This window comes from Panulirus ornatus, chromosome 3, assembly GCF_036320965.1.
Source record: "Panulirus ornatus isolate Po-2019 chromosome 3, ASM3632096v1, whole genome shotgun sequence".
NCBI lineage: Eukaryota > Metazoa > Arthropoda > Malacostraca > Decapoda > Palinuridae > Panulirus > Panulirus ornatus.
The window spans coordinates 73,238,260-73,264,197 of NC_092226.1; the positions used below are offsets into that span (position 1 = coordinate 73,238,260).

General features: G+C 42.3%; 1 protein-coding gene across 3 annotated transcripts in view; it reads right to left on the reverse strand.

Annotated features, from left to right (window-relative positions):
* sprt (PDZ domain-containing protein sprite) overlaps positions 1-25,938 on the reverse strand; it is a 149,643-nt gene that overhangs the window by 33,215 nt on the left and 90,490 nt on the right. Inside the window, exons 2-3 of one of the 3 annotated variants that reach the window (XM_071689612.1) lie at positions 15,915-16,130; positions 15,228-15,308 (exon numbers count right to left, since the gene is read on the reverse strand). In XM_071689612.1, the coding sequence (XP_071545713.1) occupies positions 15,228-15,308; positions 15,915-15,971 (138 nt within the window). In that variant the 5' untranslated portion in view covers positions 15,972-16,130. Of the gene's footprint in view, positions 1-11,985; positions 12,046-15,227; positions 15,309-15,914; positions 16,131-25,938 lie in introns of those variants that run through there. The other 2 variants (XM_071689622.1, XM_071689640.1) reach the window with 2 other exon arrangements.

Genomic DNA, 25,938 nt, shown 5'->3' on the forward strand with positions numbered 1-25,938 from the left:
ATAGTTTAATGCAAGGTTACTGTTGTGACATGGCCTCACCTTCCTCCCAAATACTTTACCATATACATGACATACCACTTTTGTGGTGTTGACTTACCCCACCAGGTAGGTACTGGCCTGACCCACACATGGTTGAGCAGATGTAACACCCACCCACAGTAAGATTTATGCCCTGTAATTTACAAGGTCGAGAGTAACGCCACTTGCGGGTAACGGTGCAATATATATATATATATATATATATATATATATATATATATATATATATCTTTTCTTTTTCTTTCAAACTATTCGCCATTTCCCGCATTAGCGAGGTAGCGTTAAGAACACAGGACTGGGCCTTTGAGGGAATACCCTCACCTGGCCCAATTCTCTGTTCCTCCTTTTGGAAAAATAAAAAAAAAAAAAACCGAGAGGGGAGGATTTCCAGCCCCCCGCTCCCTCCCCTTTTAGTCGCCTTCTACGACACGCAGGGAATACGTGGGAAGTATTCTTAATCCCCTATCCCCAGGGATATATATATATATATATATATATATATATATGATAAGTTTAAGATACGCTCGTTGTCTGTATTGGACAATCACATGTTTACCAAATGGCGTCCTAACTACGTCTCTTCGTTGTATATCAAGTGACTAATATTTCTCTCTTGTGTCTCCCCTGATGTGATTATTGCACGAAAGTGCACTTGGGAACTTACCGTGTTTCATTTTTACCCGTGGACTCACAGGAATATATATATAGATATATATATATATATATATATATATATATATATATATATATATATATATATATATATATATATATACACGTGCTTAGATGTATGCATATTCACCTTCGATTATTCAAACTCAATTTTGCCGTAAATAAAAAGTGACGAATTTAATATCGCACTCTTACCCAACCTGTGGACGGTGGCGCAATAGATGATCATGCACAATGCACAAAAGATCCGGGAACTGGGCCACAATGAATGAATTATTTAACGGGTTACGTAATCAGCTGAATTACGTTTGGCAAAGCTGCAAGACTTCAAATGTCCTATGCTATGAAAGTTCATCTATTTCTCGTAAAGCACGTAATATAGAACTATCGATTGTTTAAATGGCCTAACAGTCAAGGACGTGGTGCTGTAGGGTGTGAAAGTAATTCTGCTGGCAGGTAAGGAAGAATGGCGAAGGAAAGGGAAGAATGCCGTTTCAAGATATTTACTGTGTCGTGTACCTATCGCCAACAGCGGATGCTTCCGGCTCACAACAGGAGCGTAGGTCACGAAGTTAAACTCACACCTCATTACACGCGTCTTATGCTAACAAGAGCGACTGGCAACTCGCACTTATGAAAACAGTCTCTTTCAACATGCATAAGGCAGTTTACATGAAGCCTTTTTTTTTTTTTTTACAACGAAGTTATTCAATACAAGGCTTTATCTACAACAAAGTTATTAAATACAAGGCTATACCTACAACAGGGTTATCCAATACGACGAAGCTTTTTCTTCAACAACAGGGTTATCCAATACGAGGCTTCATCTGCTACAAAGTTATCAAGACGAAGATTTTCCTACAACAAAGCACTCCAAATCCCACTCACGAGGTTCTATCTACAACAAAGTGATCCAACACGAATCTTTTCCTACAACAAAGCACTCAAAAGTCCCAATGACTTTTCACAACGATTCCAGAGTTCATCACCTGTGAAAAAGTGAGCTGTTCCTCTTACTCGATGATGGAGGTCGACGTCTGAAAGGATAAGAATGATGAAGTCGAGCAGGATGGGGTGGTAGGAAAGCCCCGCCCCTGAAGAGGAAGAAGGCACGGGCCAAGCAGGAAGTACTACCACGTCATGGGGTCATTATGGGTCAGATGGGGTGTATGTGGGTTACCTTTTAAACCTCAAACCATACTCATCAAACTCCCCTTCTCTTATCACTTCTATCTCCGTCATAAATCTTTCCTCTTGTATGACTAGAAAGCGGCGTGTTCTTGCTTAGACAAGAACAACAATAAAGCTCTTCAAATCAAATCAATACTAGATTAGTTTCACACTCTAACAACTACAAATATCCTTCTCATTGGCCATTTAACTCACAAGCGAAAACATCTACAAAATGGCCCATCCAATACAAACTAAATTTGAACCAAACAACAATTATAAAATCAACAGCTGCAGTGAACGAACACCGTGAAATCACTAAACAAACTTACCATTCCAGACGAAATGGAAAGTACGAGACAAGAACCTCCTCCAGTTACAAATCCCAGGTCACAGGTCGCCATCATTTCTCATTACGCCCAGTTGTTTACATTCGCCTCAACAAAAGAACCAATTCAAGAGCTGCCAGCGACGAGCGCATGGGATCGTGTCTTAGGAAGTGGAAGCAGATCGGGAGCAAAATGAAATCTTCCATGTAAGAGGACTACGTGACGAAAAGCCTAGCCCATCACGGACGGAGTCCACATTACTTTCAAAACGACACAATACTCCTTTCTTTCAGTTTACGCATCACTGCAGAACAAACCTTACGAAACTGCTTCACGACGCTTAAAATCACGAGTCCTAGTCTAACATCACTCAGAGACGGTGAAACAAAAGACACTCACACGCTAGCTTTTTTAAGGGAGTGTTGGAGTGATTAATACACCACAATACACTTCAAAGGATTTAACACGTCAAAGGAGCGACCTCTGTTAACCCATGGATACGTCAACCTGTCATACAGAACAAATCGACCTAAAGCTATTCATCAGTAGACCTCTATTGCTCGGGGATACGTTGACCCATTGTAAGACACAAATGGACAGAAAGCTATTGACTCCCAGCCGTTCCCAGCGCCTCCCACGGTTGAGCATAATGAGGTTATATGATGAGAATTGTGAGGGAACTCTAGTCCCCTGCTGCTACAATGTAGGTTTGGATACTGCCCAGTTTTACAGTCCGGATACGTGGGTGGAAGTCGTAATCGAACACACACACACACACACTATATATATATATATATATATATATATATATATATATATATATATATATAGATAGATAGATAGATAGATAGATAGATAGATAGATCATGAATTTGAGTTTAGCTAAACCTTGACTCGAAGGCTTAAGGTAAATTCCAACCCAACTTCCTACAATACTTGTACATTTGTCAGGCAAGGAATGTTATATGCAAATCAGGATGAAGGTCATAGCTTTACCTCAGGTCTTTCATATAATCATGAACAACAAGAACCTTTGTCCTGAACAGGGATGTGGTGCGAAATCCCGTTGTGTAAAACCGTTTACCACAAACGGTGAATGTGTGCGTGTATCCAACTAATCTTATTCAAATATAAATGTGCTCAAGAGAAAATTGATACACAGACAATATTATCTGCAGGTCTGTAAAGATTCGCCCAGTATAAGCCTAGCACAGACGAGGCCGTTCTGAGTGAACGTTCTTAAAAAATTTTTGAATGTGTGTGTGTCCTATGTTGCCTAATATGTCACAGTCAATCTTTGCTTCAAATAATGAAGGTAGAATGTTTATGTATGAGAAGAGAGATACCTGACAGAGACAACAGGCTTAGCAAAGTTTAATGAAGAAAAAAATCTGAAAAAGAATTCGAAAACGAATAAGTAAAACGTTCACCAACTTCTGTGACCAGTGAAACTCAGGATAAAACGAATCCTGCAACATAAAATCATACACCTCTTCCTGAAGATACAACGTGATAAATTTTCGAGAAGGAAACTCATGTGTCTTGCACAAGTACACATCCAATACAGGAAGTAAGATAACAGCTTCTCACACAAACAATGACACCCAGCAGTGTCAACGTGTAACTCTGGCAATATAACATGTATGCATGTTATTGTATTGAACTGTTATGAACTGCTAAGTGGTCAATAAGCTAGAAAATCGCTACACAACAGTCATACCTACAAACTGACATATAACATGGGTTTTCTGGTAGTGTAGGCGCACGGAAACTCGCATAGCCTGCGGTATAACCCCGTCGCTGACGAGCCGGCCCCTCGGGTGATCAGTTAAGCCCTGGGCCGGAGTATAGGCCGGTGTTCATTTGGAAAAAGTGACGCATCGCTTAAAAATACAATTGTCATTTCTCACCTCTCTCTCTCTCTCTCTCTCTCTCTCTCTCTCTCTCTCTCTCTCTCTCTCTCTCTCGTGTTAACACCATCAGTCCACTTTCACTTAAATGCGCGTGTTTCTAAAGTTAGTGTCAAGTGATGTAGTTTAAAAAGACGTAACTCACTGCATGGCCTGTTAGACAACTACATCTCTTTTTACCCAATAACACGCTTTACTGCGGATGAGAAATCGAACCTCATGACCAAAACGAACAGTTACGACAGTGCGAAGCATAGCCATCTAACAACATACAAACTAAAACATCGTAAAATCCCAAGACAAGTCATTACTGGGGGAAATCAAGGGTAATACCAGAGTACAAATTTGAGTTCTCACAATACACGTCACTGGTTTCGTTGTGAATCTGGCACGATTCGACAAAGTTTAGATTTCTCAACATTTGTTGAGATGGCGGGTCCGTAACTGATCGTTGTTCACAGTCGCTGTGAATGATCCATGTTCCCAAGCGGGGCGCACTTATAACTTGTCAACGTCTCGTGGAATTCTGCATCACTGGGTTTTAAGAAAAGAATCTTCTTCCCGTAGCTGTGCGAGTTGTCATCGTCCCTTTAAGTGAAGCGACAGCGAGGAGTTAGTGTAGCCAAAAAAAGTAATAGTGGAAGAATATATCTATATCTATTTACCTATCTATCTATCTATCTATCTATATATATATATATATATATATATATATATATATATATATATATATATATATACACATATATATATACAAAGTATCTTCGGAAAATCGTCATTGTCAAGGCTTGTCCGGCAACACAAGACGCCTGGTCCACATTGGTCGTTCAAATTTTGACGTCATCTGGTTTAAAGTTTATATCCCAACTACCAAGGATCTTCTGTGTTTCGCCTAAGGCCCTCCTAACTCAACAAGACTTACACATCAGGGAGTGGCTGGAATCCTCGCACTGATGGTAGGAAGTACCTCACGTTCTCCATTCTTAATTACGTGGAGCAAATGAACCACCACCCTACTCGTGTTCCAGACAGTCACGACCACACTGCCAACCCTCTAGATCTACTCTTCTTCGCCAGTGATACTTGACGCTGTAGCTAGGCAATTTCACCCTCCAATTGATTCACCTGACCACACTCTCGCACTCATCTCTCTCTACTCGCTGTACCTCCTCCTGCGGCTGCGTACTCTAGACGCCAGAATAATAGTACTTTAATAGCACTAACTGGACTAATCTACGAGCATTCGTTGTTGATTTTTCCCGAGTATGATTACTGCCTCTCATCCGGTGACGTTTCTGCCTCTGCTGAGCAATCACCAGAAGTTATTATTGCGGGAAATGAGGCATATATCCCCTCTTCCATCAAGGCTGCCTCTTCTTCCAATCCACAGATGAACCATTCATGTTCTGAGACCTAAAACATTGAACCTGGAAAAACTCTCATTCATCTTTTACATCCGTGAGAAACCACAGTAAATATATAACGCGAGACGAAATGATTCTTTATCCAAACTATCCAAACGAAGTGTGTCAACCCATCACCTTCCAATGTTAGGTCTTTATGGCCAAAAACATCTCTTAACAACTTCATTTCGCACTAACCTCTCTTCGCTTTTACGTTACGATGATACTGGGACTTCTTGCCATCAAAGCAACTCTTTTTGCCTCTTTTCTCCTTAAGAGATTGGCATTCCTTCACTCCATTCACACCTAGGGCTAAATCCGATCTTCCTTCGTTATCCAGAGTATCACTCCCGCGTCTGAGGAGGATCTACTTCTACACATATTACCCGACAAAGTTGTCTTAAACGATACGACTAAACCTTTTGAATCTTTCCTCAAGACTTCGACTCATTTCCCCCGCGCCGCATTATCGGTTCTCCTTCCCTCTTCGGTTTCCGCTTCCCAGAACAGACGCCATTAGCTCGACAACCTAATACTCGGCAAACCACTGCGTCATATGATTACTGCGTGGTCACTGGTGACTCAAGGGTAACAAGCCTTGTATAATGTGTGCGTCTTCACCTAAACTGTTGAGGTTTGGATCTCCCTCCATCCCTCCCTCCCTGCTCATGGCTTACCCACTACGTATGGCCTGCCTCCATATACTTTTTTTTTAAGGAAAGGTTTTTTCCATATCTGCATTTTCGTTTCTAATTTTTTCTCCTATATCTGTTTAATCCCCCTCTATATTTCATTGAAAGCCTGGCTTCGACGTGAACTATTCGTGACCGAAGCTTTTTACATAAAAAAAAAAAAATAGCGACAGATGGTCATCGTCTCACAAAACTGTCTAGGCTTCTCTCTCAACGATGACCTTTGACCTGGCTGATCTACAATCAATTTACCCTCTGGTAACTTAACAATCGACAAAAGAAAGACAATATCCAAAACTCCTAGTTTCGCAGGTCTCACGATAACGTGAACATTCGGAAGATAGAGGAAAAACACACAAAATAGGAAATGTTAAGACTACGTACTCTCGAAGCGACAAGAAATGATACGATCGAAAAAATAAAACAAAGATCTGATTTTAACAAGAGAAAGGAACGTTTTCTATGGCCCAAGAGTGGGTGTCAGCACTCTATCACGCCACCCAGCCATTGTTTCGGCCATATCCCGTCATTTCACAAAATGACATCCGTTTACGAACCGATAGTGATTCCTAAACCCAAATTACGTGAACAGGTACAAAACGCAAGTCTGCTATTGTGCGTTTTTCCGTGCCGAATATAGAGATGCACTTGACAGTTACCTGATAATGTTGGTCGCACTCACAAGTGAGGGTAGACTGACTTACAACAAAAGATATGTTTGCAACGCGAGATTTGTTTGCAACATGGAATTAGTTTGAAACCGATCTACGAGGAACCTCCAAGGTGTAAACAAATGTGCTCATGGTTATCTTTAACGTCTTATATGCATGAATTTGTTTTACGTGTGATTTATCAAGGTTACAAGAACTTCAACGGTGTTATGGTTTTGTAGGAATTTTACCAAATGAGGCAGAATGCCTTCGTCATATGAGAGATGTTAATTTTGATTCGTTTTCAAAGTGAGGTGTCAGGTTACGGGTCTAAGTTTAATCAAAACGTATGGAGTTACATTAGGTTTGGCTTATCTAAAGATTAGGTTTAACACAAGCCAGTATGTACAATCTTCGAGTACTGCACTCTAGTGAGTTATGAGAAAATACGATAGGGAATATTTTCGTACGCTTAATTGGAATACTTATATCCTTTTTAACATAAAACGCCTATTATTGCCATACCAGTTATATGCACCTAAGACAACAAAAGACACAATACAGACCTTGAAGAGATATTCTTTCGTTTTTTTTTTTTCTCTACGGCTGACGAAACTCAATCATGTTAGAGGTCTGACACTGTCTACAACAGAGATCAGGTTCTTGAATCCCTGAAGTGAGCTGAGCTTAGACGATGATTACTGAAGTTGGATACTGAAGTATCAATACTGCTACATAATAATCTTTGGCTACTGAATTATCAATACTGCTACATAATAATCTTTGGCTACTGAGTTATCAATACTGCTACATAACAATCTAATCCATCAGACCAATAATGTTAATCCAAGACAACATATAAGGCTTTACCATGCAAATGTTGGAACTTACTGAATCACACAGGCGTAAAGAGGTTTAGTTGATGGTTCGGGTCAGGCTTCATCCAAACCGCAGACAAGAGACGTAACGTCGACAGTAATAATGAATCAGCATTGGCACAAATGACAAGGACACTCGGAACAGCTGAATATATCAACCTATGGGTCAATGGAACGCCTTAGGTAAATACAGTTTCTGTTTAATGAGTTGTGATTGCGAATGAATCGTTCCGACTTTTGGAATCCGAATCAATTTGAAACTTTCACCTTGGCGAGGATGCTTCATGGTGAGGCAGGGAAGTGGTGACTGTCTCGTGGATGCTGACGCGGGCTTAATGGGAGGTTTGGGGGGGGGGGGGCGAGTCACTGGCGAGGAAAATGGACGAAGGGACGAAGAACGGTACAAACTGGTTCTGAATGATGGAGTGAAAATCGTCACAGCGACTAACAGTCCCATGAAGTTTTATGAATTGGTTTAGATATTTACACACTACTGTGAAAGAGCTAAACAAAAGCAAAGATCTGGCTTTAAAAAAGAACATAAACAGACACACACACACACACACACACCGTACACAGGAAGGCAAAACTGCCACCATGAGAAAAAAAAAAATCTTCAAAATAACACTTCAAACAAGTTGGATTGTCGGCATATTACGCTAAGTGACTGAACCCCCGTCTCAAGTGGCACATCACAAAACCCCCTTTCATGCTTCGTTCTAGCGTCACACGTCGCGAGAGGGTACGCAAAATTCCTCCCTACCCCAATCTCTTACGAGGAACCCACACGAGCTGAAAGCGAATCTTGAACGTACCCAATTGAATTCAATTCTTCACATTAAGGCTACAATACTGCCGCGTATTACCTCAAGTGGATTTGGAGAGTCGGCAAGATTCCTAGGATGATGGTGCATGTGAGGAGAAGTGCAACGCCTGGAGAAAATGAGGAAAGTGAGGCAGGCGATGGTGGGGATTGGGGGAGGGAGTGAGAGGCTCAAAGAGGTTAGTGTAGAGTTACTGTTCCATGTGGAGGGTTCGAACCGCTCGATTTGGGTTCGAACCGCTCGATTTTTTTTTTTTTTCAGTGAAGTAGAGGGGGTTTCTAGAATCAATCTTTAATGGCGTCTCGAAAGATGTGTGGTGTCTACGAACCTTCCCCCAGAGGCAGTGGCCCAACAATCGTTACCCCCAGGGTGTACGAAAGAGCGAGGTGTCCCAGCACTGTGGGGTCCAAAAGTTTATGTATCAATACTGTGTCAATATACATTTTATGATATTGCTGAAAAAGTCAGAGCCACTCTGTCATAGAAATTTCTCTTTCTCGCTATAATATCTAAAGATGTATATTGTGTATATTTGTTTTGATATCAGCCAGGTTATTTTCCCTATAGATTTGCTCACTGAATATTCAGAATATTCGCCAGAGCATAAATGGCATACCAATGAAGGATATTCTAGTATTCTGATTTTCATTCTTTTCGAAATATTTTCAAATTCTAGAGATGCATATATCCAGTACGTGTCCAAACTTTCCGATGTTAAATAAATACACACACACACACACACACACATATATATATATATATATATATATATATATATATATATATATATATATATATATATATATCCCTGGGATAGGGGAGAAAGAATACTTCCCACGTATTCCCTGCGTGTCGTAGAAGGCGACTAAAAGGGAAGGGAGCGGGGGGCTGGAAATCCTCCCCTCTCGTTTTTTTTATTTATTTTTTTTTTTCCACAAGAAGGAATAGAGAAGGGGGCCAGGTGAGGGTATTCCCTCAAAGGCCCAGTCCTCTGTTCTTAACGCTACCTCGGTATCGCGGGAAATGGCGAATAGTATGAAAAAGAAAAAAAAAAAATATATATATATATATATATATATATATATATATATATATATATATATATATATATATATATATATATATATATTGAGGTGCAGTGAAGAAAACAGTGTGATTAAGTTGGTAGTAATCCCTTCTTACTGATAAGTAAATCAACTTGTGTAAGAAGGTGATTAGCAATATCTGACGACTTAACACCATCCGTACCGAGAACGCGAACCTCTTTTGTTTCGCTTGTGAAGAAAACGTGTAAACATCTGTATCTGGCAATGTGTGGCTTCGGAGACCCCCATCTGGAGAGAGAGAGAGAGAGAGAGAGAGAGAGAGAGAGAGAGAGAGAGAGAGAGAGAGAGAGAGAGAGAGAGAGAGAGAATGAAGGTAGACGAGGAGCAGATACGTCGGCGTTGCTTGAGGCGAGGGTTGGGCTCCTGAGGCAGGTCTGTAGTTACGCCCTCACATCACCACCAACAACAACACCAACAAGACGAGAAATCCAGTTTGGGATGCTGCCATCGTCTAAAATACCCCTCACCAACATCAGGAATACCACCACCACCACAAACCACACCCAACACGGACACCACCCATCTACCATCACCATCACAACCAGCACCATCCACCTAACACGACCATTACCAAAACCATCATCAACACCACCCATCAACCTCCATCCCCATTAACATCATCATCCCCTCCGCTCACTACTACCACCATCACCACACACACCATCACCCACCACCACCACCTACCACCATGCCAGGAAGCCAACATCAACACTCTTCTCGCAGTATAACTCTGTTTCCAGACACTTTCACTCGGTACCTGATAATTACCCCAACAGACACTATTCCCCGACGACCAAGCCTTAAAAATGGATATGTGACAAACACATGGGGTTGTGATCAACAATTTCGTAATTCTATTTACTTGTTCTAACAGAAAATTGATCAAACAATAACTCTGGACTTCGCAGGGAAAAACGGATACACATGAAATGAGTTAAAAGATTTCCATCAAGCAACGCTTTTAGAATCATCGACCAATCGGAAAATAAATAACGGGAAATCATATCGACACCATTTCGTGTCTCGAAGGGCGAGTCGTGTGTGTGTGTGTGTCCAGTCGACGCTGAGACTGATGGGGGCGTGACACTCGAAGGCCTGCCTACCAGCCACCACAATATTAATCACGAAAGGACTTTTCCATACAGCTAACCCGGCAAATGATACACCAGCGGGCGATTTATGTGTCCAGAACCCGATCCCCTCGATGAGAAGGTTCCAGAAATAATGAAGCGTTAGACGCTTGGCCACAACAGTTTCACTGTCATCACCTCATACAGGTGGTGAGTTACTGCGCGAGGGCTTGTTCCTCCATGGAGCTGGGACGAATGGAAGGGTTGGTGGCGGTGGTGAGACCTAGCGGAGAGGTGGAGGAGGAGGAAGAATATCTGCGAGGGAAAGAAGAGAGTAAGAGAAGGATAGGATGAGAAGTGTAAAAACTGAGACAGAAGATGACAAGTCGTGCGCGTCTGCAACATTTTCTTTTTTTTTTTACGTATGTTTGCTCGTCTGTGAACTTGTAACTGTGTGTGTGTGTGTGTGTGTGCGTGTGTGTGTGTGTGGAGCGAGGCCAAATACAGTTTTCGCGCCTCAAGTTGCCACAGACAGACTTAGTGCTCGCCAACAATCTTTAAATCAATACTCAAAAAGAACACCAGGGAAACACTCGTGGTAAAGCAGTATCTCTAACTTAACATCCTCACGACAAACTAACACAAGCTAGGTTAAGATAACAATCCTTGTCTACCCACCTTGAGAATACAACAACCATACCTGTTATGGTTATGTCATTTGGTGTGTATGTTATAATCTTCTAAGGTAGTCACTCCTGTACAACGTTAGTTATCCATTCTAGTTACTGTTAACAAAGCGACTTATTTGTCTTCAAAAGATCGTTTACCAAATGATCAAGACACTATTCCCTCGCTATGTATGAGTAACTAACCACAAATTTTAATGTGACCGACGAAATGGGGGTCACTTCTTCACTTAATCATGCGCAATTACCAATATAACTACTTTTATAACTACTTTACATTATTACTACCACACTACTACACACTCACTTAAGCATAAAACACTGAGACAGTATAAAGATCTTTTTCTGTGCCTGCGTACATAAATATTCTTACACTCATGTGAGCTGCGCAATGTCAGTGAGTTTCAAATATTTTGAAATGTGAGTTTACAAATGTCCTTCTCTATCAGCGACACCATTAAGACTCAAAATACATTAATACTTCTACAATATATATATATATATATATATATATATATATATATATATATATATATATATATATATAATAACTAACCTAGCAATATCCAGTCCTGGCGCGGGAACCACGCCATGCCACACGACCTGGCGCGAAATGAGCGAGACAATGGTCTTTGGGCGCCAACAAAGCTCTCCACCCGAGGAGGAACCCAGCACGCGTCCAGCCATATAAGGTCTCTGACGGGCGGCGCTCCAACAGATAACATATGAGATTAACGTGAAGACATAGGAGATTAAGGGGACTCACTACCCTGAGAGGCGGAAGAGTCCACAGGACCAAAGGGGCAAGGCGATTGTAGGGTTGCAAAGGTGCTCTGCTGCTAGGCTATAGCACCAGTACCGTTATGCGGAAAGTCGTGTACGAACGACGGCGATTTTCGCATTTTTCAAAATGGCTTGATATTCTATCATCATTTTCATTCTTTCTGATATGCTGACGAAATACATCCGATTTATTTGATTTTCTAATAAACGCTACGTAAACTATATAACAATTTACTATAGGAATTCAAAGAGGAATAGTAGAGCTCATTATTATTATTATTATTATTATTATTATTATTATTATTATTAATATTATTATTATTATTATCATTATCATTATTATTATTATTACTATTATTATTATCATTATTATTATTATTATTTCCGTGACATTTTCCACTGTATCTAATGATCTAGTCAGTAACCTTACCACGAGCTGACCAAATATGAGGAAGCTTAACGAAAGCGGTCATGCTATGGCAGGAATACTGTCAGCAGCGCTGCCTCGCTCTGTTCAAACATTACCAACGACGATAAATGAAAAGATGCCATCAGGAACACCTCTTCTAAGTGCTCCATCCCATTGCTATAAACAAGCCGTCCAATTTCACCACTGTTGTGTGTGTGGGTTTATACTTCCTTTCACAACTTTATGGGTAGTCCATTCCCTTATCATATATATGGTAATTTCCCCTTTTTATATGCGTGCAGGAAAAATTCCCCCCACTTTACGTAGCCAGGGGCAAATTTCCTATATTATATATACGCATTTATCACGAACAGGTCAGCGCCGGATACCTTCCTCAGGATTTTAATTACGTCAAAGGACAGATATGGATGAACAGACAAACGGACAGGAGTCGCTGGCAAGACCTCTTCGGATATGTAAAGTTGTAGCAATATCAAAAACGAAGATCTTATAAACCATGGGTAAACTGACCCGAGCGTCTAGACCATCGCCATTGTCTGCGCCTGTTTCACGAACCCACGGAAAAGTGAAAGCTTAGGACCCATGTCCATATACACAAGACGCACGGATAAGGAAATGATCTCAGGGTTATGAGTTTTCTGAAGAGGAGTGAACATGTACAGGGAGACAGACTGTGACCCCTTAAACATTCACTGATTCCTCTCTCTGTCCCTGAGCAGGTCGGGGCAATACTATGAACCGATTTCGTCTTCCTTACTGGTCAAGTCGTTGCTCTAAGTCGGCAATGTAACTCCATGAGCACAAACACACGATCCTGGAGCTCGATGTCCTAGCCTTTGACCTGACCCATCAGGATGAGGTCAATATCTAAGGGTCGTATCGCCATGCTCAAGGAGTTATGGTACTGGGTACGCCATTCTTAATGTTACCAGTTCATCTGACAATATCTTTAGGAGACTTACTGCTCCCCTTACCCAACCTCGAATCTAACGCACCAGTGCCTACGCTTGTTATCATAATCACACCCAATTAGTTCTTCACAATAAATCCGTGGGGCCTGGTTGTGGATAGGGAGATGTGTTTTCGGTGCATTACACATGACTGCTAGAGACTGGACGTGAACCAATGATACCTCTTCTTCGCCTCTTTCTGTCGCCTCAAGCGAGAAACAGCAAACAAGTATATATATATATATATATATATATATATATATATATATATATATATATATATATATATATATATATATATATATATATGGGTTCACATGTGAATCACCAGCAGGTACAAACATATCTTGTTTGTGCAGTTCACGAAGACCTTCACTGACGTCTAGCAAACAAAAAAGGGAAGAGACCAGCCAAGTGCTTCACCCACCCGCCCTACCTGCTCCATACATATGACACTTGGATTACCGGGTACGTATTCCCACCTTCCTAATTCCACATTAGAGAACTGTTCAGACTTTACAACATGCATACCAAGTCCCGCTAAACCGTATCATCCCTATCATGGCAGAATGTACGTGAGAAAATACGTCAAAATAATTAGAGTGGTATATGACATAACTTCTATTTTTAGTAAGACTACCACGGGTTATTGCAATAAATTTCCAATTACGAGTACGAAAAAAAAGGTCTGAATATGCAAATCAAAAGCAAGTCCTTAAGGAAGAAATTCATCAAATGTCTGGAATTACAATCAAGTAATCACACCAAAAAGGACGTTCCCGTCTACCACGCAAAAGGTCCTGGGTTCGAATCCTGGCCGTTGGAGGATGTGTGTCATGTAAACACTTACCTTTTTGAGGTTTCGCAAATGCTGCGCTTCAAATCAGCAACTGACGTTATTTGTCTCCTTAGTTGAAATATTTTATGGGCATTTCTCCATGTCATTCTATTTGCTGTGTTGCTCTTTCCGCGTACTCTTATGTTTCTTATATCTTCTACCATCACAAACATATTTGCATAGCATCACCTGGCCTTACCTACTCCAACACTAACATATCTAGCGCAAAACAAGTGGCACCTTAATTTAAATTACCAAGCGAAAGGCAGGAAACGACTACGCTCAACTACAATATACCAAATGGAATCGGCTGATCTTGATCACCTCTTTTGATATTTTAATAAATAGATGAAAAATGCATCAAAAATGTGGGATCAGCAGAGTCCATGCCATGTTTACAATTATTCATACGAGCCTATATAACCTAATCTTACCTAACCTATCCTGGGAAACTTTAGGAAAGCTTCGTAACAACATACTTATGTTGCCCAAATCATTCCACTTTTACGGTCTTTACCACACCCAAACTTTGTAATATATTCTGGAGTGCATATACAATACTTATATACAATAAATGCATACTACACTACGAAATATATTACAGCAACTTAAATAAAGTGCTACCACACAATCAAATATCTTACACCAACTTAAATAAACCACCAAACTAAAATATCCAAGATACTAAGTTAACATGAATCAAATGATCTTAATAAGCTGTTTCTCATTTGCCTAACTGGCCCTAACAGACAATCTCATTATAAACAAGAGCATGAGAAGGGCGTAAGAGAAATTACCTTGGCCTCCAGCGTCTGCAACTTGTTGACTCGGGGTCGCATCCCGCCGCCGCCAGGCCCACCAGATGGCAACAGCGTCGACTGAAAAGGACGAGAGGAGAGACACAGCTGAGAATAGGCTACAGTTGAGGATTTAGATTAGGCTAGAGCTGAGGGTTTTAAGCTTGAGGCTGCTTTGCACTGAAGAAGGCGAGGGCGGTTAATGTCACGTCATGATGATCATTATCCTGTGTTTGTATTGAAGTAAAAAAAAAAAAAAAGGCACTACATTAAGTGTCGTGGAAATGATGCATACTTAATTTTGTTTTGCTCAGAATGGATATTACACCGGAGAAACACAAAGCACTGGTAAGATACAGTGATGAAAAACAATATATTTTCAGTTGACTTCAAAACATACATCACCCTGCGAAAAAAACACTAAAAAAATCATACCTCACCATTTCAGCACATGCACTCCTGCTCAATAAATAAAGCGCTAATTTACTCTAATGTATATAACTTCAACCACATCATCATAAATCACCCACATTGTTTTTGCCAGATGCCACCACCGCACAAAACATTTCGACAACACCGTTTTCCTTCCGAGCGAAAACCGCTGCAAGCAACTCGCATTATTTACTTTCTAAAACTTGATGGCTGGGAGATTTTTACTTAGACATATGGCTAAGACGTAACACTCACCGGGACGTAGCTGTAGTAGTGTCTTCGGTGCCTGGCCATGCCGTCACGAAGTTTCATGTTGGCGACGACGTAGTCAAAGTCCAGAGACCCGGTTGTGGCTTCATAAACACACGGACATGTATTTCCTTCACAAGTTCGTTATTTCATTTTAGATCTTAAAACTGTCCACATCTGGAGTCTTTGCTTTTGCAGTATATCTACCTCAGGCCTCAAAGACTGGTGGATAAGTATGAATTAGATCTTTGATCGGTGTTCATTTGGACCAGATTACTTGTGGTTGAATATATTTCCCGAAGTCTGTCACCCGAGTATACACACACACACACACACACACACAGTTAAGATCACCCGCTTATACTTAACCCAGACGAAAAATTTCAACGTTTCAATAATGGAAAGAAAAAAAAGAAAAAGGAAATATTCACTATCTTCGCAGTCAACAATCGCAAGCAAAGTTATCAGGTTCAAGGAAGCAACCAGTCGTGGTCAGTCAGTTACGAACAAACTAATGCAACATATATTCATTCGGGCCCAAAATACCTGTTGACAATTACACTCAGTCCTACTACCACTTCTTAAATCACCAGCACCAGCAGTAACCCACAATAAAGATAGATGTTATGGTCAGCCTAGCCAACCATGGTAAAGATGGTGGTCGTTACCTTGTAGACTACCCTTACATTACCATTGGTAAGCGCCGACTACGATTGGTTGTGGGCCAATCCCCTCGTTACCATCGCATGAAAGCTTTTCATTAGTTGCAGGAACTTTTCAGCCCTAGAACAGCACAATATCTACAAGCGCTCCACACTGAAAGGTGTGGTTTGGTGGTTATTTCATGAAGCGTAATACACTCCAATCCCTATTACTGGGCGGGAGGTGTCAAAATTAGATTAGGCTCGTCCATTATGTGGTCGGCTGGACTCCCGACTCACATACTAAACCAGCAAACAGAGTTCGTGAACACCTTATATAAAACTGACGTTAAGGTACCAAGATCTGATTGCACAAGAGCATAATAGGTACAAGGTATTGCATTACTTAACGCTGGTTTACTGGAATAAATTTCTTCGGATTACAGGAAGCATGAAAAGAGAAACTAAAAAAATAAAGGGTTTATTTACTCATTTTGTATACGGGGTACTAATATGTTTTTTATCTCTACATAACTGGTTGTGCACGACGATAGAACCCTTGTGTAGCTTTTTTATTTTCTTACCACTGCTTATGCACGACAATATGACTATCCCTGGGCGCGACGCGACGACCTTTGTATAGCGCAACAAAACGACTGCGTAAGTTATAACCAAATCCTTAAGGAATCGGTCAGATATCATATCACATCAACTGCCTCAAGGATTGCACCATATATGTTCATAATCTCCAGCTAAGACCAAGAAAAATGACACCTTTGGTCACTGCATTGCTCAAGGAAGGGATCATCCACATGCCTTGCTCCAATGACCGCCTTCGTCAGGCCACCAGCTGTCGCCCTCGAGACTCGGTGGTAATTCCCACGGCGGGAAGGGGCGGGCGTGGGGACACTGGGTCATGCGTCCAGCTGGCAGAACTGGCTGGCGAGGACTGCCTTATATAGAGGTGACACTCTTGTGTTGGTCATGCATTGAAGAGACGAGCCAATCACATCAACGAATGGCACTAGTCTATCTATGTAATTCAGTTGCGAGATTTTCTTGTATATCAATCTTAAGTACGTTAATTTGTAGTACATATTTTGTCATGATTTCTAGTTAAAAGAAAAAGAAAAAATGTAGCTACGGGGTCCAATACAGAACAAGTGCTGCCTGGCTGAGATCACGTGAAAATATTTCTTAAAACTCGGGATATTTTAACGTATTCTACCACGAACGTTTGCCAAGAGACGGGACTGGCGCGCAGTGCTACGAGAAAGTACTAAATTTTGACGAGATTTTCTCAGAAAGTCAGGGAATAGCATGGCGCATAAGATAGATAGATAAATAGATAGATAGATAGATAGATAGATAGATGGATAGATAGATAGATAGATAGATAGATAGATAGAGAGAGAGAGAGAGAGAGAGAGAGAGAGAGAGAGAGAGAGAGAGAGAGAGAGAGAGAGAGAGAGAGAGAAATACATTTTAACCCATTTATGGTGTTTTTCCTTGTGTGACCAAAACGTAACTCCATGCGTTTTAATCATTTCAAAACCTAGGATCCCTTTCGCTGAAAGGGATCCTACAGCTTCAAGACTGCGCTACTCACGGTAGTAGGTAAATGATGGACTTCTTTGGAGTGAGGAGTTCCTGGACGACACGACTGTACTTTCAACAAACGATGATACAGCGCTGCCGAAGGTGACTTTTCCCTAGCTGTGTAATCAAAGGCAGGTAGAGTCCGGTTAACTCTCTCTCTCTCTCTCTCTCTCTCTCTCTCTCTCTCTCTATATATATATATATATATATATATATATATATATATATATATATATATATATAGACACACACACACGCACACATACACAGTACAAGACGGAAAAGTCGAGGACCTTCCGCTCCAAAGGAGCCCACCTTACCTTACCTTCCTCCTCCTCCTCCTCCTCCGTGGTGAGAACCCCCTCAAAATTGCAAGAGCCCCCATGAAAGGAGTCCTAAGGTAGCACTTATATATAACTGACCCATACACCCACACGGTTAAACTCCATAAACCATCCGCCAATAGCTACATGTGAACCCCCAAATGACGGTCATATTTTCAACACATTTCAGTTTGGGGAGAAAATCAATTTCCAGTTGCAACAACACGGACAACAGCGGCCATATTTGTTGTTTATGGAGAGACGTTTTAGGCCTTGTGCCTCTCCTGCAGCAGGTGGTAATGTAGGTGCGATGACAGACCAGGAACGGGTGTGGAAATGGGAAGAAAACATCCTCAAAATTTCTTCATGGCTACCGTATGTCGTAGACCTACATAATCTTGGCGAAGATGGCCTGAACTTGGCGGCGCTTTAGGTTCACGCCAGGCACAGAGTTACGATGGGGAGATTAAAAACTCCTTTGTCATTGACTGTGGTGGATGAAGACGTTCTTGGTGTGTGTGTGTGTGGTGGAGTCATGTAATGATGGAAGGCTCTTGCCTCATTGGTCCAATGAGGCAACGCTCAGCGAAAACCCTTCGCCATTGGTCCATCACGAGAAGCGGGGAAGGAAAGTTCTCCTCTGATTGGTCGGATCGGCAAATAGCTGGCGCCACACTGGGGGGAGGGGGGGGGGGAAATGACGCGGGAAGTGACGGAAATAGTCGCTGATCAACGTGGAGCAAGAGTGATGAATGTAATCGCAGGCGTATCAGGCAGGACTCCCGTGGTCACCTTGATGATCGACACCGTTGATAACTTACTATAATGACACGTCTTTCTTCATCAGCTAATGATACACCCTTGCTGTGATCAACGACACGATAAAAACGTTAAGTCTTGATTTACCCAGTGGGAGCTTCATATATGTTTATACCAACGATTTCCACACGGGGGTGTTCTGCTTCTCAGTGGCGTGTTAATAACATGTTAATCTTGAGCCGTCTGTCTTGACTGCGGGTAACTTGGAATTACTACCGGTATCCCACACCGCTACGGTAACCGTACACCACTTCTATATCCGGCTCATCTACAACACTCACTCCTACTACACATAACACATAACATACACATAACATACATGATTCTATAACCTAAGTTAAGTTTCATTTAAGTTAAAATCAATCCAAGCAAATCTAACCAAAACGAGGATACAAACCTCTGTAAACTGTATGAATATATTTTGTATCATGTTTCATTTTGTGAGACATGAGGTTCATTACTGAGACTCATTACGACACGACGGTACGACCATTGACCATGACGGTACGACCACTGAGCACGACGGTACGACCACTGAGCACGATGGTATGACCACTGAGCACGACGGTACACGACCATTGAGCACGACGGTACGACCATTGAGCACGATGGCTCGACCATTGAGCACGACGGTACGACCACTGAGCACGACGATGCACTTAGGGGTGATAACCTAAACTTTGATCTTGACCCTCATGGGTCGTGTCAAAGGCCATCAAAGGTCATCATAATAGCGGGTCATTCCATCGTGTTCAAGAGGTTAAAGATGCCGAGTTTCTATGGGTTAATGGAACTCTCTCTCTCTCTCTCTCTCTCTCTCTCTCTCTCTCTCTCTCTCTCTCTCTCTCTCTCTCTCTCTCTCTCTCACCAACAACTCTTATATTTCTTATGGTCATCCTGAAACTGAAACTAATACAGTACAAATATTCAGCTTCTTTTCCCCATTATCTTCACCCTTAATTCACCACGTCATATGATCTGCTAAGTCTCTCTTCTACCTTAGTTACTTACCACTCTTCCGATGACTCGGTGAGATAAATATTCTTTTTCCGTTTCACGTCGATTTACCGAAAGAAAATGGCAATGTTTACCTTCTGGAATGTTATCACGTTTCCTACGGTTTGATCGTGAAGAGCACGCAAAATATATCACAATTTGGATAACAATCAATTGACCATCTCAAACTAAAGGTGAAAAACCCACTGGAATCCGCCAAAAATACAAAAATGACAAAGAAACACACACACACACACACACATATATATATATATATATATATATATATATATATATATATATATATATATATATATATATATATATATATTTATATATAATGAATCACGTAATGACAAAATATGAGCCATAGTGACGAATAATAAAACGAAAATTCCAAGGACTTCAGTTGTGAGTTTGGAAAGGAGAGAGAGAGAGAGAGAGAGAGAGAGAGAGAGAGAGAGAGAGAGAGAGAGAGAGAGAGAGATGAAGTCCCAAACAGCTCAAATAACGGACTAAAAATTCTATTTTCAGATAAAGAAAAAAAATTCAACCGTAATACTCTGAGAACCAACCATACATTACCCCAACAATGTGCGCCATTTCCTTGCCAATCATCGTTATTTATATTTATCAATTTTACAATCTTACAGTCATTTACCCGGGCGAAAGCTGTGTTCGGCGGCCGGTTCTGGCGCCGGTTTAGAATGTAAACACGGAGTGATCACAGAGCGGCGTCCGGATACCATTTGTAACCACTCCACGAGTTCACACAAAGACTTTCCCACAGTTTAGCCTCCATGTCACTCATGTTGAGTTCTCACGCCGGAGAGAGAGAGAGAGAGAGAGAGAGAGAGAGAGAGAGAGAGAGAGAGAGAGAGAGAGAGAGAGAGAGAGCAAAAACAACCCTTGCTAACAAGGAGGCTCCCAGGAATTTAGCGATGGGGGACAGTGGTTATGGATCGTCTGTATATATCCTTCCGTCTTTTCCTGCCCTCATCTCCACACACGCAAAGAAGCCAGCCTGATCAATCATGCCTCTGAACCTACATTCAAAATCTTCTTCAAGTTTTAAAAAAGAAAAAAGGAAAACGACAGATCTTGCATACGGTTCGAAGCAACTGTCCCTTGCAGCCTAGTGCCCACTCACCGCTGGAGTTGCACCTTAACTTGAACCACTGTCTGGCGATTTCCAAGATGAAAAAGACTTGCGCGAGGCTTGTCCCCTTGCTTCTGCTTCTTCATCACCCACGCCTTCACGTTAGATCGAGATGGACTATTCTTACAACACAATTGCTCTGGGTCATAACTCCTCACATACATACACTTCTCTGCGTTTGTCATGAGCTATCGATCGGAAATATCAATCTCGAACGTCTGTGGTCATCTCCCCAGTTCCTCCAAGACGAAGTAAAGTCAGTCACTCTCACATCCATGAAGCTCAGTCAAGAGGTCCGGCCACCTGTCGAAGGCGTCCCTAACAGCTCCTTCCAGCGTATTTCAAGCGTATATCTTTTGACACCGTCTACGCGACATCTGGCGTCCTGCCTCCCCTCGCCGTAACTACCCGGTTGACCATAGGAGATAATTGGCTTCACACTCGTACCGTTCACATGGTTAACAATGGCGAGCAACGCGTGTCACACACCTTACGGCTGTTTGCCGTTGTGGATGCGTCACCCCTCTCTGTTACCTGTTGAACAACGGGTAAAGATAGCTGTTGAAAACAACACTGCGATGTGAATCAAAAGTCTCAAAACTGTACGACAGAAAGAACAGATCTCTTTAGAGCAAATAGACGAATACACATAGGCACTAGGAGATAAATTTTCCCTCATAATGACGTGTAAAGTGATCATAACTTTATAAGAGAGAGAGAGAGAGAGAGAGAGAGAGAGAGAGAGAGAGAGAGAGAGAGAGAGAGAGAGAGAGAGAGAGAGAAAATAGACGAATACCCACAAGCACTAGGAGATAAATTTTCCCTCATAAAGATATGTGTAAAGTGATCGTGAGGATCCACGACGAGCAGCGGTTCCCTCACGTCTGCTCAACAAGACCCGGAAGACCACAGGTGGTGGTGGCGGTGGTGGCTCATATTCACGCACTGTTCCACGCGGGAAAAATCCCTTGAATAACACACCTGTGTGTGTGTGTGTGTGTGTGTGTGTGTGTGTGTGTGTGTGTGTGTGTGTGTGTGTGTGTGTGTGCATACAATTTCAGGTATCATTCTTATTTACCAGTTGGAAAAGACATAAAAGCATGGCGGTGGCTTCTTGCCGTTAGTCAAACTGTACCTCAATCCCATAATGAATAATGTAGTGGCTTATGACAACACCGACTCTGTATCTCTCCACTAAATATATCTGCAAACAAACTTCAAGCTTCGTAGGAGAATGACAGCGAGGCTTGCTGGCAAAGCCCCTCGCGCAAAGGCACACGACACAGACGAAAGTCTTTCTTTTCATGACCAGTCGGCAGAAACTCGGACAAGATTCGATTCATAATGGCAGGTGTCTTAAGTAGGGAAACTCCCAACACCATCAGCTCTGGTCGTACTCTTTACGTGCCTTGCTTGATGGCGCCCTCAAGCAGTTCGCTGAGGAAACCTGCCATCGATCGGGAGGTTTTACTTGCAGCTACAAGCGAGGATCTCGTCCACAAAATTGGTGGTTGGTGGAGAAAATTCTGGTACAAGTGATCGCAGACAAGTTACTTTTTGAGGTAATTTTTCACTCTTTATAAAGTTAGATTTGCAAACTTTACTGCTATCTTTGCCCTGTTCTTAACAGTTCAAGGGTCGTACCGTCGTATCATCGTACCCATGGGGGTCGAACCATCGTCCTCAAGGATCATGCCCACTAATCGTACCGTCGTGCTTAACGGTCGTACAGTCGCAATTCCCGAGAGTCGTGTTCCATCGTCCTCAACACAGCCGTGATCAAAGGGCTGCCATACCGTCGTGCTCACGGGTCGCAAAGCCGTGCGTCGTGCACACGGGTCGCAAAGCCGTGCGTCGTGCACACGGGTCGCAAAGCCGTGCGTCGTGCACACGGGTCGCAAAGCTCGTGCGTCGTGCTCAATGGGTCGCAAAGCCGTGCGTCGTGCACACGGGTCGCAAAGCCGTGCGTCGCGCTCACGGGTCGCAAAGCTCGTGCGTCGTGCTCAATGGGTCGCAAAGCCGTGCGTCGCGCTCACGCGTCGCAAAGTTCGTGCGTCGTGCTCACGGGTCGCAAAGCCGTGCGTCGTGCTCACGGGTCGCAAAGCTCGTGCGTCGTGCTCACGGGTCGCAAAGCCGTGCTCAAGGATCGCACCACGCTTGATGCTCAAGGCTGGTACGTATCTTCGTCCTCAAGGGATAAGTATAATCGTACAACCAGGCGTCACTGTGGGCAGCCTCCCTCCGACAGCCAAGGCCGCTGTGCACAGTGATAATGATAGTAATCACATATATTCCCCCGCCAGTATGCATGAGGCACCCTGGACGCACACATGGTTCCATCCGCCGGCCATGGGAGGCCAGGACCGCTTTTTAACTACAATTTGCAACGATGTGTTACCACGGGATGTTTGCTGGCGAGAATTGTGATCTGGCCAAACCCTCTCCATTTTTAAAAGATTTAACTTTACATTTGATATCATTCTTGCGTCTTTTCCCTTAACTGCTGAAGGATGCAAACACGACACTTCGTCTCCTGGTGTGTTCATCTCCACGGTAACTGTTGTTTCAATACTTCCTTCACTGCATTCATCATATCTCCACGATAACTTTTGTTTTACAACTTCCTTCATTGCATTCATCATATCTCCACGATAACTTTTGTTTTACAGCTTTCTTCATTGCATTCATCATATCTCCACGTATTCTCTTTCCTTCCACTTCCTTCACCACATACCCTGGGCTAAGCTGGTAATTGAACCAACACTTCCCTCGCGGCCTTCCTTACATACCCACCTCACCATCGTGTCTCTTCCAAGAACTCCCTCCTCATCCATTCCCTCATCACGATCCCCTGACCACATGACCTGTCAAATACATTCTCCTTCTCCGTCGCCTGGTCGATCAATGTCTGACACACTACTGGAAGTGGTCTGCGTCACCAAAAAACGCAAAATGCGACGTTCCTGGGGTAATTATAGATAAAGAAATACCACAATAACAAAACGCACTTCCACACATCGAAAATCAAAGATCGAACGTGTAACATAATGGAAACCAAGGATCCTTAATCTAATATGTTAAGTGTATGTACCAAACACTCATAACCGGCTTCTGGGCGGGGGCAGAAAAAAAAATATTACAGGCACAGGTAAAGTTGCTCGATCTGAAATTTTACAGCTGTCAAAATCATCTGAATAATAATAATGCTGTCCAGAACATATTCCTTGCCCCTTCCATCCACCCCTCACCCCACACCTCACCTTAGGTAGCAGATGGTAGGCGGTAACCCCCCCCCCCCCCACACACACACACACACAGGACCTACCGTCTTTTACAAAAAGAAAAAAAGTAAAATGTTTAAAAGATTGTGGAAAGGGGTTTACATCCTCTCCAGTATACATCAAACTTAAACAGACTAAGACAAATATTGCGTTCGAATACGTCGACCTTGAAAAGCAAATGTAATTGTGAAAAGTAGAAAATGAAAATGGCAGGTTAAGCGGACGGTAAGGATCACAGAAAATGGTCTTCGAGGAAGTTCGACCTTCCCCGCCACCACTTTATTCAAACCTTCACCCACCGCCTTTGCTTACCTACTCCACCCTACTCACACTACCTTGGCTCACCACCCACTGACATGACAGAGCTCCTCCGCCCAGCCTCCTTTAGATAATGCCAGTAGGAGCAGAACTAACACCCGTGCTTCATCGCTTCAGTCAAATTGATCTTCAATGTTAAAAGTCAATTCCCTGCAAGGCTTATCTCTCTTATTAATCAAGCTCTAACGTAAGCAAGGACACAAACGTCATGCTACGAATTATATCTCACATTAACACCCTTTTTAATGCTGTGAATAGCGTTCGCTACATGTAATTATATGAACCTATAAAAAAAATCATGTTACGGTTTCGAAGCCTTGAAACAGCTCACGAAGCAGTCTATAATCTGTTCAATACCTGCCTTCCGGTGATTTCTAATTAGTGAATGAAAACAACTGTACGATTTTGACAGAAGGATTCATCTGCACTACAAAGCATATACATTTTTTTTCTAACATTCATGTCTTTAATACCTGCTTTTATAAATACCTTTTGTTACTTAACAATTTTTTTCTTCTTTTTGTTCTTAAGGCATGGATGAGGAACCGGATTTGGTGAAGGTCATGAGACGATCTAAAGCAGCTGATTTCATAAGGGCTTTAACCTCTTGCGCACTACGTTGTGACGTTTGGGCACGTCGTCACAACAACAACCCTCCCCCCCCTGAACGCGACGACACTGACGGTCGTACGTACCGTCGTACATGCTCCAAAGCCGTAGCGCCGTGCATAAAAAAAAAAAAAAGCATCGCACCGCCGTACTCAAACGCACCATCGCGCTCAAAGGGTTGTGACGTAATGCACAAAGGGTCGTATCGTCGTAAACAGCTGGGGGAAGGGGGAAGGGGGGGAGGCATACCCTCTCAAGGAGTTTGTAATGTGCCGTGAAGCTGTC